General features: G+C 40.6%; 1 protein-coding gene across 3 annotated transcripts in view; it reads right to left on the bottom strand.

Annotated features, from left to right (window-relative positions):
• Positions 1–16,068, bottom strand: part of KRAS (KRAS proto-oncogene, GTPase) — a 38,756-nt gene extending 22,688 nt beyond the window's left edge. Inside the window, exons 1-2 of one of the 3 annotated variants that reach the window (XM_033866990.2) lie at positions 15,894–16,068; positions 11,922–12,043 (exon numbers count right to left, since the gene is read on the bottom strand). In XM_033866990.2, coding sequence (XP_033722881.1) covers positions 11,922–12,032 — 111 coding nt within the window. In that variant the 5' untranslated portion in view covers positions 12,033–12,043; positions 15,894–16,068. The remainder of the gene's footprint in view (positions 1–11,921; positions 12,044–15,893) is intronic. The other 2 variants (XM_033866991.2, XM_019936382.2) reach the window with 2 other exon arrangements.
• Positions 16,069–18,584: the final 2,516 nt, after the last annotated feature.

The raw sequence follows: 18,584 nt of genomic DNA, 5'->3' as shown, positions 1-18,584 counted from the left end.
TTAAGACAGGGAAAACCTGGTTTGGGGCGCACATGACGCTTATGGTATTACTTTTCCATACGGCATTAAGGGTGTACCCATTCCATCACCACTCACTCAACAATAGGTTTCATATTTTTATTTTTGTCAGCTTGTTAGACCAAAAATCCTATTGTTTTAATATCTATTTCTTTGAGGACTAATAATGTTACATAGTTTTTCTTTTTCATATTTATTCCCATTACCTGTGTCCTTTGCCCATTTGGAATTTTTGTCTTTTTTGTACTGGCTTAATTTTTTAAGTGTTTTCCAATTTATTAACATGCCTTCAAGTGTTGTTTTATGTACAGAAACTCATCTGCAGACCCAATGGAGGACTTCGAAAGTTAAGACTATATCTTTCGAGAATGAGATACACTCACTGACCAGGACATCATTTTGTCATTTTTCTATTATAATTAACAGTAACCAAGTTACTCAGTATGTTCATATGTCAACATATTCAATTTAGTTTTCCAACTCAGGCAGTTAAAGTTAATCCTGTCATGGGAAGACATAGTATAGTAAAACAAACAAACAAACAAACAACTAAAGAAATTAGGACCTTTTACTAAAAGTAACCATATTACTATTAATAGTAATTATGACAGCCAACATTTACTGAGCCCTTATTTATATGCTGGATATTGTGATAAGCATATTACAAGCCTTATCCCATTTAATATCCATCTTCATGCTGCTGATTCCATCAGATGCTCTTGTAAATATGAACAGGACTGCTGGAAATGTCAGCTGAAGTATTATTTGAGGATTTACTTTTGAAATGTTTGTAAGATTTTCTTAATGTGTTATTGTAAGTATTTTTTATGTACTGCTAAATAACACCTATAGGAAAAAACTTACTTTTACCCTCTTAATGCTCAAATATTTTGTTACTCTTCTACAAGATTATTTGAATCTATCACAGAATGATGTGTTACACTATTGGTTACAAACCATCAAAAGTTGTTGTACACAGCTAGTTCTCAAAGACAGCTAAAAACATGTACAATAGCCCAGTATGTTAGAATTATAATAGGGAAGAAACAAGGAATTGGGGATATATAAGCACAGGCTTATTTGTTAGTTCATTCCCACCTACCTACTCTATTCTCCCTTGCATCACAGGAACACTTAGTAAAAATCTTCTGGATGTCATATACTGTGCCAGGCATTATAGTTTCTAACCTCAAAGAGCTAGGTCTGGTGGAAGAGATATGAATGTAAACAAGTAATTTAAACACAATGAAATAAATGCAACACCTTATGGAGAACAAAGTACAATGGTGACAAACAGGAGAAGACATCAACTTTGCTTGTATGAATTAAGAAAGACAGGAGGGCCACTCCAGGCAGGAAGGAGCAAAGAGAATGCACAAAACCAGGAAACAGCATGTTGAATACATGGAACCAAGAAGTTCAACACAATTTTAGCTTAGAGGGATTATAGGTAAGTAGAACTGAAACTGCACCATCAAGCAGAGGCCAGCTTATGGAGGGTCTAATATGCCATCTTAAGAAGTTCTGAACTTCACCTTATACTAAATCACTAAAAGATTTTTAAGTAGGAGGGACGATCAGATCAACAATGTCCACTGTTAGCATTATTATGACAAATGAGACCAGACTAGAGGCTGGGAGATGAGTTTAGGAAACTTTTACAAGAAATTACAGAACCTGGCCCTGGTGGCACAGTGGTTAAGAACCTGCCTGCCAATGCAGGGGACACGGGTTCGAGCCCTGGTCCGGGAAGATCCCACATGCCTTGGAGCCACTAAGCCCGTGCGCCACAACTACTGAGCCTGCGCTCTAAAGCCCACGAGCCACAACTACTGAAGCCCGCGCACCTAGAGCCCGAGCTCCGCAACAAGAGAAGCCACCACAGTGAGAAGCCCGCACACTGCAACAAAGAGCAGCGCCCGCTCGCCGAAAGTAGAGAAAGCCCATGCGCAGCAAGGAAGATCCCACGCAGCCAAAAATAAAATAAATAAAAGAAATGACAGAACCTGAACTAAGGCAGCAAAAGCAGTAAGACGGAGAAGATTAAACAGTTTTGAGAAATACTTAACGGGTAAAACTGACAGAACAACCCTCATACATCACTTACAGCAATGTTTACAGCAGCATCATTCAAAATGGCCAAAAAGAGGAAACAATCCAAATGCCCATCAACTGATGAATACATAAACAAATATCCATACAAGAGAGTATTATTCAGCCATAAAAAGGAATGAAGTATTTAAACATGTGACAACATAGATGAACCTTGAAAATATTATCCTACATGAAAGAAGCCAGACACAAAAGGCTACATATTGTATGATTTCAATTACATGAAATATTCAGAACAGGCAAATCCACAGAGACAGAAAGTAGATTAATGGTTGCCAGGGGCTGGCAGAAGGGATTGGGGAGTGACTGCTAATTGGTATGGGGTGATAAAAATGTGACAGAATTAGATGGGGTGATGGTTGCATAACTTTGTGAATATACTAAAACCTACCTAACTGTACACTTTAGAGGATGAATTTTATGTTATGTGAATTATATCTCAATTTTTTTAAAATGGCAGAGCTTATTGTTTAGAGATGGGAACATAATGGGAAGGGGACAGGAAAATGAGTTCAATTTGGGGCATGTTGAATTCCATATGTTCGTGGGTTGCTCTGGTGCTATCACCTGCAGGCAGCTTTGATATATAGGGCTGATGCTCAGGGCTGAAATCTAGGCTAAAGATACACTCCTGAATCTTCAATCTATGTCACCTGCAGAACCCCACTTACTTGCGGTGTGAGTATGGGCAAACTACTTAACCTCTAGTCTACTCTAAGCTATTGTTTCTTTTGCTGTAAAAGTGGGTAAATAATAATGAAGAGGACTCTGTATACAGGTTAGGATTAAAGACCAGGAAAAAGTGCTCTAAAAAGTTAACTGTGTTATTTCATATTTTACATTGTACATGCTATTACAGGCCCAAAGGGTAGGGGGCAGGCCACTGGCTACTAGGAACTGTATAGCAACAGCAGTATCTTGCCCTTATAAGAATCACTGGACATCTACATTTGGACTACTTTTTCCAAAACCACTCACTGTATTTCAAAATAAATATAATGGAGCTGGACAAGCTCCAGGGAAAAAGAGTAAAACTCTGAGGTTTATGAAGGATTTCTGTACTGATTAGGGAGTAAGGGTGTTAAAAGAGCTTGACACCTTCTGTCTCATGACGGAATTTTTGGTTAAGACATTGATTAGAAGTAAGGATAAAGAAAACAAAGACTTCTTTACTAAATAATGGACATTTGAAATTATACGAATGCTGAATCTTAGCTTAGGACTAGAGAGAATAAAATGTGTACTATGTCCAAGAGATAAAATCTGAATAAACTCAAAGAAAATTTGCATAACAGATTTTGAAAATAAGGATATTATAAGCCTACATCTGTAACCTGTTGAAGTCATGTGGCATTCTCCCATAAATTATCACTTGATGCCAAGGTCAGAATGTGAGGCTGGATCAATCATGGATCCAATCTTAATAATTACAGATGTCAATATAATTTTCATATTTTGAATTATTGTATCTCTCAGCTGTTCTTTAATTGGCCTAATACCAATTCCTTTAACTGTACCTCTTTATCTGTAATACATCTGTATTATCCAATTTGTTGAGGTTTTAAAAAGGGGGGAAGAAAGTAAATATGAAGTAATCTGATGGTATCTAATACTCTAGTGACTTCTCTCCCTCAAAAATTAGTATTTATTTTTCCCTCTCAAACAGTATATGCTCATTTTTTAAAAAACAAAAACACTACAGGGCTTCCCTGGTGGCGCAGTGGTTGAGAGTCCGCCTGCCGATGCAGGGGACGCGGGTTCGTGCCCCGGTCCGGGAAGATCCCACATGCCGCAGAGCGGCTGGGCCCGTGAGTCATGGCCGCTGAGCCTGCGCGTCCAGAGCCTGTGCTCCGCAACGGGAGAGGCCACAAAAGTGAGAGGCCCGTGTACCGAAAAACAAACAAACAAAAAAACACTACAGAGTTTGGCATACGTCCTACCATATTTTAGTACATATTCACATTGTTTTTAAATAAACAGACTCATACTCTACACAAAGTGCTACGATACAGCTTCTCTTACATAATGGACAGTTTTTCAATGTCAGTACATATAGATCTACCTAATCCTTTCTGAAAACTGTATAATATAATTTGTACAAAGATACCATAACTTACCTCACCTATTCCCTACTGGTAGATGTGTAGATTATTTCCACTTTTAAAAATTATAAACAACACTGCAATAACACTCCTGGGTATACATCTTAAACACTTATCCAACTGAATCTTTCAGATAAATTTCTGTAAGTGGAATCAATTGGTCAAAGAACATGTAGTTTCCATTTTGATAAATACTGCCAAACTGATGGCCTCCAGAAAGTTTATAAGAAGGTATACTCTCACTACAGCATAAAGAGTACACATTTTCCATGCCTTTCCAAGCCTGTTATCATTTTAATCTTAGCCAACGTGAAAATAAAAGATGTTATTTATTGTTTGAACTTGCATTTCTACATTAATGAAGTATCTTTTAATATGTTTCGACAGCACTTTTTGTATGAGTGTGGATAGGTTGGCTATTTATATGCCTTTTTTTTCCTATTTGGATGTTTGCTTTTTTCTAATTCAAATACAGGAGAGCTTCCTGATTGACAGATGATGCAAGTAGTTTTCCCAGGTTTCCATTTGTCTTGGATTTTTGTTAAAGGTGTTTTCGTCTTTATGTAGCTAAACAGCTCAATCTTTTCCCAAATGGTTTAAGAATACTTTGAGGGCTTCCCTGGTGGCGCAGTGGTTGAGAGTCCGCCTGCCAATGCAGGGTACATGGGTTCGTGCCCCGGTCTGGGAAGATCCCACATGCCGTGGAGCAGCTGGGCCCGTGAGCCACAGCCGCTGAGCCTGCGCGTCCCAGAGCCTGTGCTCCGCAACGGGAGAGGCGACAACAGTGAGAGGCCCGCGTACCGCAAAAAAAAAGAGAATACTTTGAAAATGAAAAGGATTCCTACTTTTCTCTCAATGGAGAAAAATATTTAATCCCAATTCCACAAATAAAAAAGCTAACCTAATGTTAAATTATTCAATCTGTGTTGATTGACATTATCATTTTTATTTCAATAGCTGTCTAATGTTTAACATTAAAACTTACACAAGGTAGAACCAGTGTACTCATCATGGGAGAAAGAAGACATGGAGGAAGAATGAACTCATGATTTTTAAATAAAATCTACTGCTTAGCTCTGTCTGTTGAAAAGGGTCTAGAAGCAGTGACACTCCAGTAGCGACACCACCTAACATCCAGGACTTAATTTCTAAATATCATTCCCTAGTAAAAGGAATTAGGGCTCTCTGGACAAATGGCTGAATCCAGGGTAGGGACAGGGAAAGAACAAAGGGAACCTGGAATACACTGTGCCAGAAAGTAAGAAAGAGCTCAAAAACTGATGGGGATGTGTCAAAAGATACAGAGGCCAGCTTGAAAGGGATTCCACTGGCCAAATCAAAAATATATTTGAGCACCAAAATCAATAATGACAAGAATAGACTTTAACACATCAGATGAAAAAAGAATCCATGAGTCTGTACGGATACAAATAAGACAAACCAAATAAATAAGGAGAGGGAAGAGAAAAGAGAGAAACCTTACTTATGGTAGATGTCAAATAATAAATGTAGAAATAATGACAGAGTTAGATTACCTACCACTTTGCAGTCACTATGGTGGTAGTTTGCTCTGGTTAGAATTATCAGTGGCTACTACATCCCACTGGGTGCAAATATGTTGGAGAACAGGATATTTATAGTCTCAAAGTATCTCCCCACAGAGTACACATTAATTATAAAAGAACTAAAGATACCTTTACAGAGAGACAACTGATAGATATGACCTTAACCAAATAACCAATGTTAACATAACATCATCAATAATGGGACAAGCCAGCATCTTGTGCCTCCTGATGTGATACACCAAGGAGGGTATAACATCACTTACATAGTATTTCTACCAAAAATGTTTAATCCAAATCTGACCAGGAGGAAACAATCAGACAAAACTAAAGGAGAGGACATTCTACAAAACAACTGGCCTGAATTCTTCAAAAAGTGCCACTGTCACGAATGACTAAGAAAAGCTGAGAAACTGTTCTAGATTTTGAGACATGACACATGATTTTTGATCCTGGGATCAGGAAAAAAAAAAAAAAGAATTGCTGAGAGCACATTCTGGGAACTGATAAAATTTGAACATGGACTATATGTTAGATAAAACATTGTATCAATGTTGAATTTCCTAAATTTTGTTACTGCGTTGTAGTTATACAATGAATTATTCTTATTGTTAGAAGAGGGTCAGCAAACTTGTTCCGTAAAAAACAGACAGTACTTGGTCTCTGTTGCAGCCACTCAGCTCTGCCACTGTAGTGCAAAAGCAGCCATAGACAACATGTAAACACTCAAGCACAGCTGTGCCCCAATAAAACTCAACAGAAACAGACACAGGCTGTATTTGGCCAGACCCCTGTGTTTAGAGGTAAAGGGTCCTAACATGCGCAACTTATTCTAAAAAAGTGCAGCAAAAATAAATAATATGTATTCAAGTATGTGTGTGTACATACACAGGCACACACACATAAAGTAACTATGTCTAGTTTAAAGGTTAAGAGGTATTCACTGTACTATTTTTCACTACTTTTCCATAGGCTTGAAATTTTCAAAATAGGAAGTTCAAAAATTACCTAAGGTAAGCAATATAGCCCTACTTAATCCTCTCAAATATTTTGTTTTTACTACCCATTTCTAATTTTATTACATTAAGATCACAATAATATAACTGTTCCAAAAACCTAGGCACTATGAGACAATATAGTTAAGAGATATAAGAAATCTATCGCCCTCCTAAAGCATAAAGCCTCTAAATTAAGTTATATATAATTAGGATCACTGTCTAGAAACACTGCTCTCCATATACATCTAAGGCTAATAACCTCCATGAAGGCAGTGATGCAGTTCCTTTTGCTCCTCAGTGTATCTCTAGACCGTAGGAAGGCTGCATGGTACAGAGTAGGCACTAATAACCTTTATGGAATTAAGAAATTAGTTGCATTGCTTAAACCAGACTCTTAAGAGACGCCAAACGATAAAGGATAAAGTTTTCTTTTCCTTTAATTTATTTCCATTGCCAACTTTCATTTGCATGTTTTTAAAGCTTTGTATTTATAAAAACCCAAGTTAGAATAAAATGTGTCCAATAATTTTCAACATTCAGGGCTCAATAAATAGTTATTATTAAGTAAATACTTATTCTTAAATTGACCTAAATACAGTGCCTGAATTTTGTGTTAGTTTATTCTAAAAATCAGGCGTTCTCAACTATTCTACAGTCCTATAAAAATTTACAGAATGTGAACTTTCACAATTTGCCACTTTCGAATAGGCCCTTCCTAACACCCCATGTAAAACATCACTAAGTTCTGAACTCTGTAAGGTACCTCCTGCGTACCTGAAAAGAAATTCACAGAGCCACAGTGCCCCTTCTCATTCCCTCAGACACAGTGACCTCAAGCAGTGCTAACAAGGGCACCACCCTATTTTCTCCTACATTGCCACATTTCCTTTCTTAGTCAAAAATATTCACCCATATATTTAATTAGTTAGGTCTAACTGGTCCACACAGTAATCTTAATAACATTGGCAAAGTAAAACTGTTACTTAGATTTTTTTGACACTTTAGATTGTTAAAACATTAGTTATACAAAATAAGTCTTTTAAATAAAATTTATACAGTTATAAATTGATTATACCCACAGTTTAAAAAGAAAAAATATCCAAACTTAGGATTTCATTTTTTATTATAAAAGCGAGTAAGTTGACCAGTAGAGGGCACTCACTTGAAAGGGGGGAGAAGAGTGGCCACAGTCTTGAAGAGAAATGGATGTACAAAATTGCTGTGTTGTACCTTGTTTTAAAAACAGAATGTTTTAACAGAACACTAGTGTAAGCTAATATAACACATTGTTAGTTTAGAAAATGTAAGGTTTAAATCTATATTATGTTTAAAAATCTAACATAAACGATATTCAGGGAGTTGAGCCTCACAATTTATAGGACGTTTAAAGCTATATGTAACGCATAGTATTGGGGTCTCAACCTCAGCACTGCTGACATTCTGGACCACGTGATTATTTTCTGGGGGGCCCTCCTGTGCACTGCAGGAGGAGTAACAGAACCCCAGCCTCTGCCCACTACAGAGGCCAGTAGCAGCCCCCTCTTCAAGCTGTGACATCCAAAAACACCTCCAGATTTAGCCAAATGTCCCGAGGGGCAAAGTCACCACCTATTCCTTGTTAATAACTACTGATACATATGTTAAAAAACAAAACCAAAGAAACAGAAAAATAACAGCTTACAATATTAAACAGAGCTTTTCTTACACCACTCTTCAATACTGGTTTCGTATTACAAATTTTCTCTCTATAATTTAAATACCTTAATCAGCAATTCCATAATTAACAAGGAAAAAATTTTTAAAAGAGAAACTGATACATCTTGGTGAATAAACACTCCACGGCTCAGAGCACTAAAGATGGAACAAATCAATCCAATTATGACTCCATTCTTTCTTACTGACTAGAAAACTGTTTCATCAAAGAAAGGCATAATACTTGGACTGAATTAGAAATGTCACATTAACAGAAGCATACAGATGTCAATGAATTGGAGACTGGGAAAAAATACTTCTTTCTATGTCTATTTTTATATTGTATCCAGTAGATACTTGTTAGATATTTGCTAACTGACCAACTGACAGTTCTGATCTCTACTTCCGTTTTTCTGCTTCCACCAAATTTTACCTTAGAAAACACATTTCAGAGAACATGTTTTTATAATAACATGATCTCCAAACTATAAAAACATATACTATTTCTAGCCTGGTACTGTGTTTGGGGACTGAGTTTTTAATAATCCTGCACCACTAACAAGGTATTTCGTTCTCTCTTGGAACTCTTCAGTGGGCTTCATAAAAGATAAAGGTAAAATCTTTTCAGAACAGAAGTAAAGGTGATCATCATGTGCAAATATAAACATGCTCCATCTACGTGTCATACCTAATTCTATATCATATCTCTGCTATTAAGATGCCATTAGATAGTAGGCTAAGTTCAAATTTTGATATATTAATAATCTGAATCAGCCTCCAACACTAAATATTTTTAGCTTGAAGGCTAATTTTTCATTTTTAAAAAGCTATACAAGGGTGCAGTGGAAATTCCACTTAACTTGGTCTCAGAAAACTTAAAATTCCACCACTTGCTAGCTTAAGTATCCTTATGCAAGTTACAACCTCTCAGAGACCATTTTTATTGATAAAATGCAAGAAACAATGACCACCTTCCTTACCTGGCTCACAGTTTTGGGTTGGCCAAAAAGTTCACTCGGGTTTTTCTGTAACATGAAAAACTCGAACGAACTTTTTGGTCGACCCAATATAAATCTCTGAAAATTCTAAACCACTAGAAAATATGGTATTAGTTAATTAAAATTTTTTCCTAAACTTCTGTCCATTTGTTTAATGCAGAAAAACTGATGAGAACTCCAAATGTGCAAAGTCTATGGCCTCTCTTATTTTCTCTGACCTACACTGTTCACCTACCAGAAACTTAACAGCAGTAGTGATACCCACTAACCCTTCAACTTTTTACAAAAACGCCATGTCAGTATTTTTGTTTAACCACTTATGAAAATAAACTACTAAATTCTCTTGCTTTTCTTCTAGTTGAACTACACCAAGAATTCAATGTGTCAGTTCCCTCAGAGACTCACTGTAACTTGGGAGATAAGAGACAATCTCTGATAACCATTTCCCAGGTGGCTACACTAGTGACGGAATGTCAGTTTCAAAGTTCACAGGTAATCAATGCTTCCCTGGGTCAAGTTTCTGGTTTGGCAGAAATCATAATCAGAGTTAATGGGTCTGAGTTTATAAACTTTTTTTTACCTTCCCCCAAAATAAAGGATTGACTTTTAGCTTTATTTCTTTAAAATTTATATTGCACTTTAACAATTTTGACCAAAAGGTTTCCTAACCTTTTTTTTTAAATCACATTCTTATACATCATTCTTGACCTCTGATAGGAAACTGTGTAATGGAATTCTTCAGATTTTCAGAAAAGATGGAGGGCACTTCTGCTAAAATCAAAATCATATTCCAGAATCCCAGGAAAACTGCCATGCTTAACTTAAATTCTGTTAAAATGTCCTTTTACTTCCAATTTAAATGGTGGAGTATGACGAGTAACCTTGGCTTCAGAAATAGGTGAACTATTTAATCCTCCTCAAAGTAAAAAATAAACAAAACCATTAGCATTGAATTGACTTGCCAAGAGGAAATACAGAGAGACTATTACATAGGTGGTCCACTTCAGTTAGATTCTTCCCTTTTACTAATGCAAATTATTAAACTTGGAAGCCAAATGAAAGCTGCTTCTATGTTTAAATCAGATCTTTGTAAATAAGGGTTATTTCTTCATTTTTTTCCCTCCAGTACCAGAAATATTTGACATTTCCTTATGAACATTTCCTTGTCAATCCTCAAAGTTCTACACTGCATAAACATCTTCCCAAGGCCAACAACGCTCTCAGAACCTACCTAAGTGCAGTCAAGGTGTTTTTTTAAGACATTACACAGCACAATACCTTAACAGGGCATTTTTGACCTATTCTAGACCCTACAGCTTGGGACTCAGAGAAAGTTATGGGAAATTTTTCAGAGCTGATTAAAAAAACTGGTATATCAGATCTAGAAAAAAGCTAAGGGATTAGGATCGCTTACCCTGGGGTAAAGAAGTCTAAGAAATAATCTAACAACATAAATCTATTTCAAAGATGAGCTGATATTATGTTAAACTTCACAGGAAGATTCAGATTATGCATGAAATATGCTAATAATTACATTCTGGAAATTAGCTAACAAGGACAGTTGTGTGCCATTCCCTCCTGCAGGTCTTTGGGATTAAATAAATCCTTATCTGCTTGAGATCATCTGAGTATAGTGCTGCCAGAAGGCAGTGGGAAACATACTACGTGACGTCTCAAGGTCTCTGCTAGGCCTTTATTCTATCATTTTGCTGTTGGCCATTCCTTTGGTACATTTTTATGAAACTGAAAAAGTCTGAAAATTATTCATTAATCAATTTGTAATAAAAAACAATTCTAACATTGTCTTGAATAAATTGAAAAAGGGCTGTAAAGCAAAGGTAAGGACTGGTGATGGTATTCTTACATATCACCTGATATACATATACATAAACGCAAAGAATGAGCTTTCTAAAATGCATCAGGTAGTTGTAGGTTCTCCACTACTTCAATGTGAAGAGAAAACATGAAAATACTACTAATTCAGTGTTTTTAATTCAATCATCAAATGATTACACTTCACCAGTATAAATCAACTCTATATGTGACATCAAAATACCAAAAAAAATACCAAAACCCCATAAAAATAGGCACATTAAAAAAAAAAAAGACTGTTAGATATGTCTCATCTTACAGATAAGATGTAAATTCACATTTTCACCCTGTGAGAAAACTCTGAAATACACTTCCAATCAAAATGCACATACACTAACACGGAGTGAACGTCACAGATAGTATTATTGTCCTGAGAGAAAACAGGCTGGTGTCTCATATATCAGAGTAATGCCTTGAAATCCAAGTACATTTTAGATAACTTAATAAAAGTATTATCAGTATAACTACCTTGTGATGAGTAGTCACAGAAAATGATCAGAAAAACCTTTTTTTGTACCCAGAGGATGGGCCTGCACAAATCAATATGCATATGAAAACAAGATTTACCTCTATCGTAGGATCATATTCATCCACAAAGTGATTCTGAATTAGCTGTATCGTCAAGGCACTCTTGCCTACGCCACCAGCTCCAACTACCACAAGTTTATATTCAGTCATTTTCAGCAGGCCTTATGACAAAAATGGAAATGTGACTCAATTAGAACGTGTGCCACACGTGAGATTAATATAACCCAAACACTCTATCAATACCTCTTAACACAAGTTCACCTTTATATGGAACATTATTTCAAAATACCTCACAAAATTCAATGACAAAACTCCGGATGACTACAGATGTGTATTGGTAATGAATTGTACTTCGTTGACAAACTCCTCCATCAGCATTTGAGAAAAACTCATTCGGAGTACATAGTTCTTTTACCTTGGATTCAGGTGGCTCCATCTCAAGAGCCCGTCTGCTCTTCGGCAGCAGGTAATGGCTCTCGAAGGAGCAGGCCATGACTTCACTCAGTACAAGTGTCAAGCACACTGCTCTATACCCTGAGGACACACCCCCACAAAACTTGCTGACAGCTATCGCTACAGTATTCCTCATCGACTCGGGCCCCTAAGAGTTACAGTGGATATGCCAGAGTGCCTCTGTTGGGGCCAACAGCTACAGAAAACTTTTAAAAAGCATCATCATAGTAGTTCTCCTGGACAGTTAGCAAGAATCAGATGGGGGTGGGGGGAGAACTGTCAAATAAAGCTGGACAGTACACTGGGAAAATAAAAACTGAGATGCCAAAGCAGATAAGGACGATACCTGGTAACATTTTAATCTGTACATTATCTGCTTGGGAAAATAACGGTGTAAAAACTAAGAGAACTTTGAGAATTTTTAACTAACTATTCAGTACAGATGATGTGATCATCAATCACAATCTATAATGCTATATCAGTGCTGAAAAAGAGCACTTTGCACAAGAAAAATATAATTATATAATATTTAAAGACAAGCACACTTTTAATGAGAGTATTTTTAAAAGATGTATTTCTCAGTAATCCACATGACTTTTATTCTCTGCTTCTCATACATCATCTCCCAACAGTAGCAATAAATATCGACAACTTGTAAGGTTAACGGAGCCAAGACAGAAAATAATTTTTTAGTCAGCTGTTTCAAACTTTCTGAAATGAAAATGAATTTATTTACTTTAATCTCCTTTCCCTCAATAACTACATGATATTACTACAAATAAGTAGTGAACTGAAGAAAGAATGGCAGTCAATGAACAATAATTTATTACAGGGTAAGTAGCTCAAAATTAATGAATGTACAGATATTGTATATAAACACTATATACATGCAGCATCCTATTTACCGAAGACCAAGAATTATCCCAATAGGCACCTCACCACCCTACCCCCCAAAAAGTAATATGTTTTTCCAAGTGATAACATACTAACTACCTCTTCACGCTATTCCTGAACCTACTCACAGAGAGCAGACAGGCCAGACAACCGTCGTATCACAGTTCCTCCCTGGCCTGCTCTGCGGCACCTAGCCTTGTCTAGGGCCACCACAAACATGTATCACATCCTGTTTGCTCCCCCTTTTCATTCCTAATATTGACCACAGCAAATGGGATAGGTGAGGATAATCTCACCAAAATGTATCCTCTAGTTCCCTGCCCAGCCCACCCCTCCAATAAAATTTGGATAGCCCAGAACAGTAGCTCTCAAAATGTGTTCCAGGAACCCATTAGGGTTCCTAAGACTTTGGGAGAGGGCCCAAGAGGTCAAAAACTGGTTTCACGATAATGCTATGATGTGATTTACCCTTTCCACTCTTATTCGCTCACAAGTGTACAGTAGAATTTTCCAGATGTGTGATAATAGATTGAATACAGAAGCAGATGTGAGGATCCAGCTGTCTACTAAACCATATAATTAGAGATTTGCAAAAGTGCAAAACAATGCCACTCTGCTCACAATTTTTGTGTTTGTTTTGGAAAAGTTACTTTTCATTAAAAATTCTACTTCCGTTACCAAGTAATGGGCTTATTATTTCTTTTTTCAATGAATTAATATTTTTTTAATTCTCAATTTTAATTTCTATTGTGCTAAATATTGACACACTCCAAATTGGGATCTTCAATAACTTTTAAGAGTGTAAAGGGGTCCAGATCCTTATGACCAGTAAGTTTGCTAGTCTAAAAGAGACTGTGGACAAATACTGGATTAGAGCTTAGTTGTACATACATGTGTGGATTCTGAAAGACACACACCTTCTGGTCTACTTCTTTACAATGGTTATTTCCGAAAAAAATCTTTGACTTGGATTTCAAAAATCAAGTAACATTTAAACCCACTAGAGAGAACTGGGCTCCCAGAGAAGATCAATAGGCCAGAAGGAGCCCCCTCACCCAAAGCTACAAAAGCTACAAAAGCTAGCAAGCGGTGTAACTGGGAACAGGACAGTCTGTTCAGGAAAAGAATTTTCACTTTGTCATAAAACAAAATGAATTATCATTTCATCTACTATCTCTTAAAACCAAGAATGCCTGTGGATGGATACAGTCTAAAGTAAACAGTATTGTTATCAACCGTATTTGTCATCTCTAGTCTATTACACGCCCGAGTCAGCATTTTGGACCTTAGTCACCTAAGAATGACATCACTCACAAGGTTGATTCTGAGATGATTATGAACAGACTTTTTTCCCTTTGTGATTTCTTTTTGAATGATTTTTTCCATTACAAATGTAACATGTATATTGTGTAAAAAATTAGAAAATACCTTTCTGTTCTTAACCCCTTATTTTGGTGGATATCAAGATTTAAGAAGGCTACTTGAGGACTTCAACTACAACATGCACATGCCTAAGAGTATTTCAGGCAGTTGGCTGGCAGATTGCTACAATCAACTCCTCTGGTAGGTCAGTTAAAAAAAAAAATTGTGTGACAGCCGTTTAGGAGTACGGTAATAACTCCTGGGATGGGGGTCAAATATGTACGCATAAGGGTAATACAGAAGAGATGGTGGAAAGGACAACAACAGGCAAATTAAACTTCAAATACAATTCTAGCTATTGCTGTCTACACTCAACTAGCAAGGAAAAAGCCCTGCTTCTGCTCTGCGGGTTTGCTGCGTGTGTTTTAACTTGACAAAGCAAAACAGACCTTCTGGGATTAACTTTTTCTTTTTCACTAAGTACAGGCTTTATGTTGTAGGGTGTTGGCCACCTGTTCTTCCACCACCATCTCTACCTCCACCTCCTCCTTTGTGGCCACAGCAATGTCACAGCCCATACATGGGGGAGGGGAGCAGTCAGGAACTCGGCTGCAGATGCATTTTTTTCCAAACACAATAACCTCAAACAGTGGTCTCTAAGCACTTTCCTCTGCGCTTCCAAAACGCGACCTCCCCTATTACTCATATATCCCCCTACACACTGAAAAAAGGACCACAAGCCGTCCAGTCCGCGCTCGAGGGAGAAGTTTATACCCTCGTCCTAGAGATGCGAGATGCAGCACAGAAGGCAGTAACCGAGGCAGCCGGGTGCTGGGAAGGGAGGAAGAGGTGCGGGAGCGAAGGGAGAGAGAGGGAGAGGGAAGGACGGCGAGGGGGAGGGGAGGCTGGAGCGCAGCGGGAGTAACCTCCACCGCACCCGACCGCCCCGAGGGGCGGCCCGCCCGGCCCGCGAGTTTCACCCCGGCCGCCTCCAGCCGCGACTCTCGGGGAGGAGGAAGGAAGGGGTTCCCCGTCCAGGAAGCAGCACCAGCGGCGGCCGCCTCCAGCCTCACCCTCCTCAGCCCCGCACCGCCCATTCCTCATTCCCCGCGTCGCCGCGTCCCCGCGTCTACCCCGGCAGACCCCCCCCCCACCCCGTCCGCCCGCCCGGGCCCCGCGCCCGCGCCCCCTCCCCGCTCCTCCGGGGACCCCCAATTCATTCACTCGTCGCCGGCCCCACCCGGCGCCGGAGAGGAGGGTCGGGACCCCGGTAGGGGCCAGGAGGGGTGGTCCGCTCCGTACCTCTCTCCCGCACCTGGGAGCCGCCGAGCCTCTGGCCCCCGCCGCCGCCTTCAGTGCCTGCGCCGCGCTCTCTCCCCGTCCGAAATGGCGGGGGCCGGGAGTACTGGCCGAGCCGCCGCCGCCACCGCTGCCGCCGCCGCCGCCGCCGCCGCCGCCGCTGTGCCTCCGCCGCCGCGGCCGCCGCCTAGGGAAATCGAGCTCCGAGAGCACCGATGAGTTCGGGGCCGGGCGGCCGCAGAGGGCAGTGCTATCGATGCGCTCGGTGCTCGATTCCTCTCCAGACGAGAGTGCGGGGAGGGAGCGGCTGAGGGCGGTGTGGGAAGAGGGAAGAGCGAGCCTGCGAGCGCCGCCGGGGAGAGGGAGGGGGCCGGGCCCGGCCGTGGAGGGGGCGGACCAGGTCGGCGGAGGAGGGGCGGGGGCCGGGCCGGCGGAGGAAGCAGTCGGCCGGGGCGGTGGAGGGCTGGGGGCGCACGGCCGGCGAAGGTGGGGCGGTTCTGGGCGGTGCCTCGGCGCGCGCGGGTGGGCGGGAGGGGGCAGCGGCGGACCCACGCGGGACCCGCCCCCAGGCTTCATCTGCAGCGCCCAGCTCGCAGTCGCAGGTTCGGACCCGGGACGCCGCACGCTACGCTCCGCGCACCCAGGAGACGCCACAGGCACCCCACCGCGCCCCTCTCGGGTCCACACGGTGGAGCTGCGAAGATCCCGCCACTCCTGGGGTCGGCCTACACTTGGGCACATTCATTTACTATCATTTACTGCAAGTAAATAAACATGCAGTCACCCAAAGTGGGAGGCGACTTGGGTGATTTACGGAGAGACCTGGCCGCCAGTTCCCCGACCCGGGGCTTTCTGAGCACGCCTTGGTGAATACCATTCTCCACACTCTGGGGCTGGGAACCTAGCCCCAGGCCCAGACAAACGCGACAAAGCCTTTCATCACTAATTAAGGGCGAGGGGGTCTGTTGTTTTTCGTTGTTGTTTTTATGGATATTTCGAAGCCATCAAGGGTCACTCAAAACGGGCGACCTCAAATGTACCTATTGCCCCTGACAGCACAAGTAGGCGACAGACTATTTTTAAATAGAAGTGCCCTTAATAGTCTAGACCTGAGGAGAATCATTCAAACATTAATTAGAAGACAGATTAATCACTTAACGTTCAGGGAGTTAACACATTAAACAATGGAACCATTAAAACTGCTAGCATGCCCAGAGCCTGCGTTGATAAACTACCTAGCAAGGTTTGGGGGAGTTTTCTTCTAAAGATTGAGGCCTGGCAGACCAGCGCCTATACCTAATAGGACCACCCATCTGAGTCTCTACTTGCAGTTCTGTCCCTCTACTCCGCCTCATAGAACAGGAAGAATAACACAGTTATGTTAAATCCCAACTAGTAAGTCTGTTAACCTAGGCCTGACACCAACTGTCCCCTTTTCTTCCTACCCCTTATGTGGGCTGTACTCTGCAAGGCTGAGTCCTGCCTCCCTCTTCTGGCCCTTGGTACCAGGTGGAAGAGGCAGAAGAGAGGAGGTGGAAAACAGGGAAGGGAAAAGAATATACATGCTCTAGTTCAGGTAGATGCTAAACGTTTTGCACATATCATCTTATTTAATCATCACAACAACCTCATGAAGTCCGATGCTTTTCTCTAGTTTACACGTGAGGAAACAAATTTAGAGAGGTTAGAAATGGGGCCCAAGTTCACACAGCTGAAAGGAAGTATCCTTCATGTCAGATCGCGTTTGCTCCTCTGCTTCCCACTCAGAGGGGCTCCCATCCTGCTGAATATAAAAGAATGCATCTTCTCCACGTTCTCCATGGGCTTAAATTGTTTGACACCCCTGCCTCCTTTCCTCTCTGAGCTCTTACCCAATAGTCCACCTTCCTCACTTCCAGACTTACATGCTGGTTCCTTGAAAATGCAGGCAGGCTTCTGCAGGGGATTTGCACGTGCTGCTTCTGTATATGGAACACACTGTATATCCACAAAGCTTCCTTTGACACTTACTTATAAATCGTTGTTCAAATGTCTTCTTCTTATGAGTTTCCCAAAAGATCATCTGATATTGCATCTCTCCCTCCTCCGAAATCCTCTCTCTCTTCCTGGGTTTTTTTTTTTTTTTTTGCGGTACGCAGGCCTCTCACTGTTGTGGCCTCTCCCATTGCAGAGCACAGGCTCCGGACACACAGGCTTAGCGGCCATGGCTCACGGGCCCAGCCACTCCGCGGCATGTGGGATCTTCCCGGACCGGGGCACAAACACGTGTCCCCTGCATCGGCAGGCGGACTCTCAACCACTGCGCCACCAGGGAAGCCCCCTCTCTTCCTATTTTTCTCCAGAGCACTTATCACCTTCTAATACACCATATAACTTACTTATTTTGTTTTCTTGTCTCTTTCCCGTCAGAATATAAGCTCCATAAGGGCAGGGATTTTTGTCTGTTTTACTTACTGCTACAAACACAATAGGCACTCAGTAAATGTATGGAATGTTGAATGAGTGAAGTTATGTACCCTGCTTCGGAACTGTGTGAATCTAAATCCTTCCTTAGACACAATGCCTTAAAGTCTCTGTAATCTCTCTGTTCACCTTCTTACAAAATCTGCCTTTAAACTCACCCACATCACTTTCTGATAAACCACACCCTAGGGAGTCTAGAAAAGTCTGCACATAATGGACACAGTTTTTGTT

This window comes from Tursiops truncatus, chromosome 11 (genome assembly GCF_011762595.2).
Source record: "Tursiops truncatus isolate mTurTru1 chromosome 11, mTurTru1.mat.Y, whole genome shotgun sequence".
NCBI lineage: Eukaryota > Metazoa > Chordata > Mammalia > Artiodactyla > Delphinidae > Tursiops > Tursiops truncatus.
This window is presented reverse-complemented; position numbering and strand designations above follow the sequence as displayed.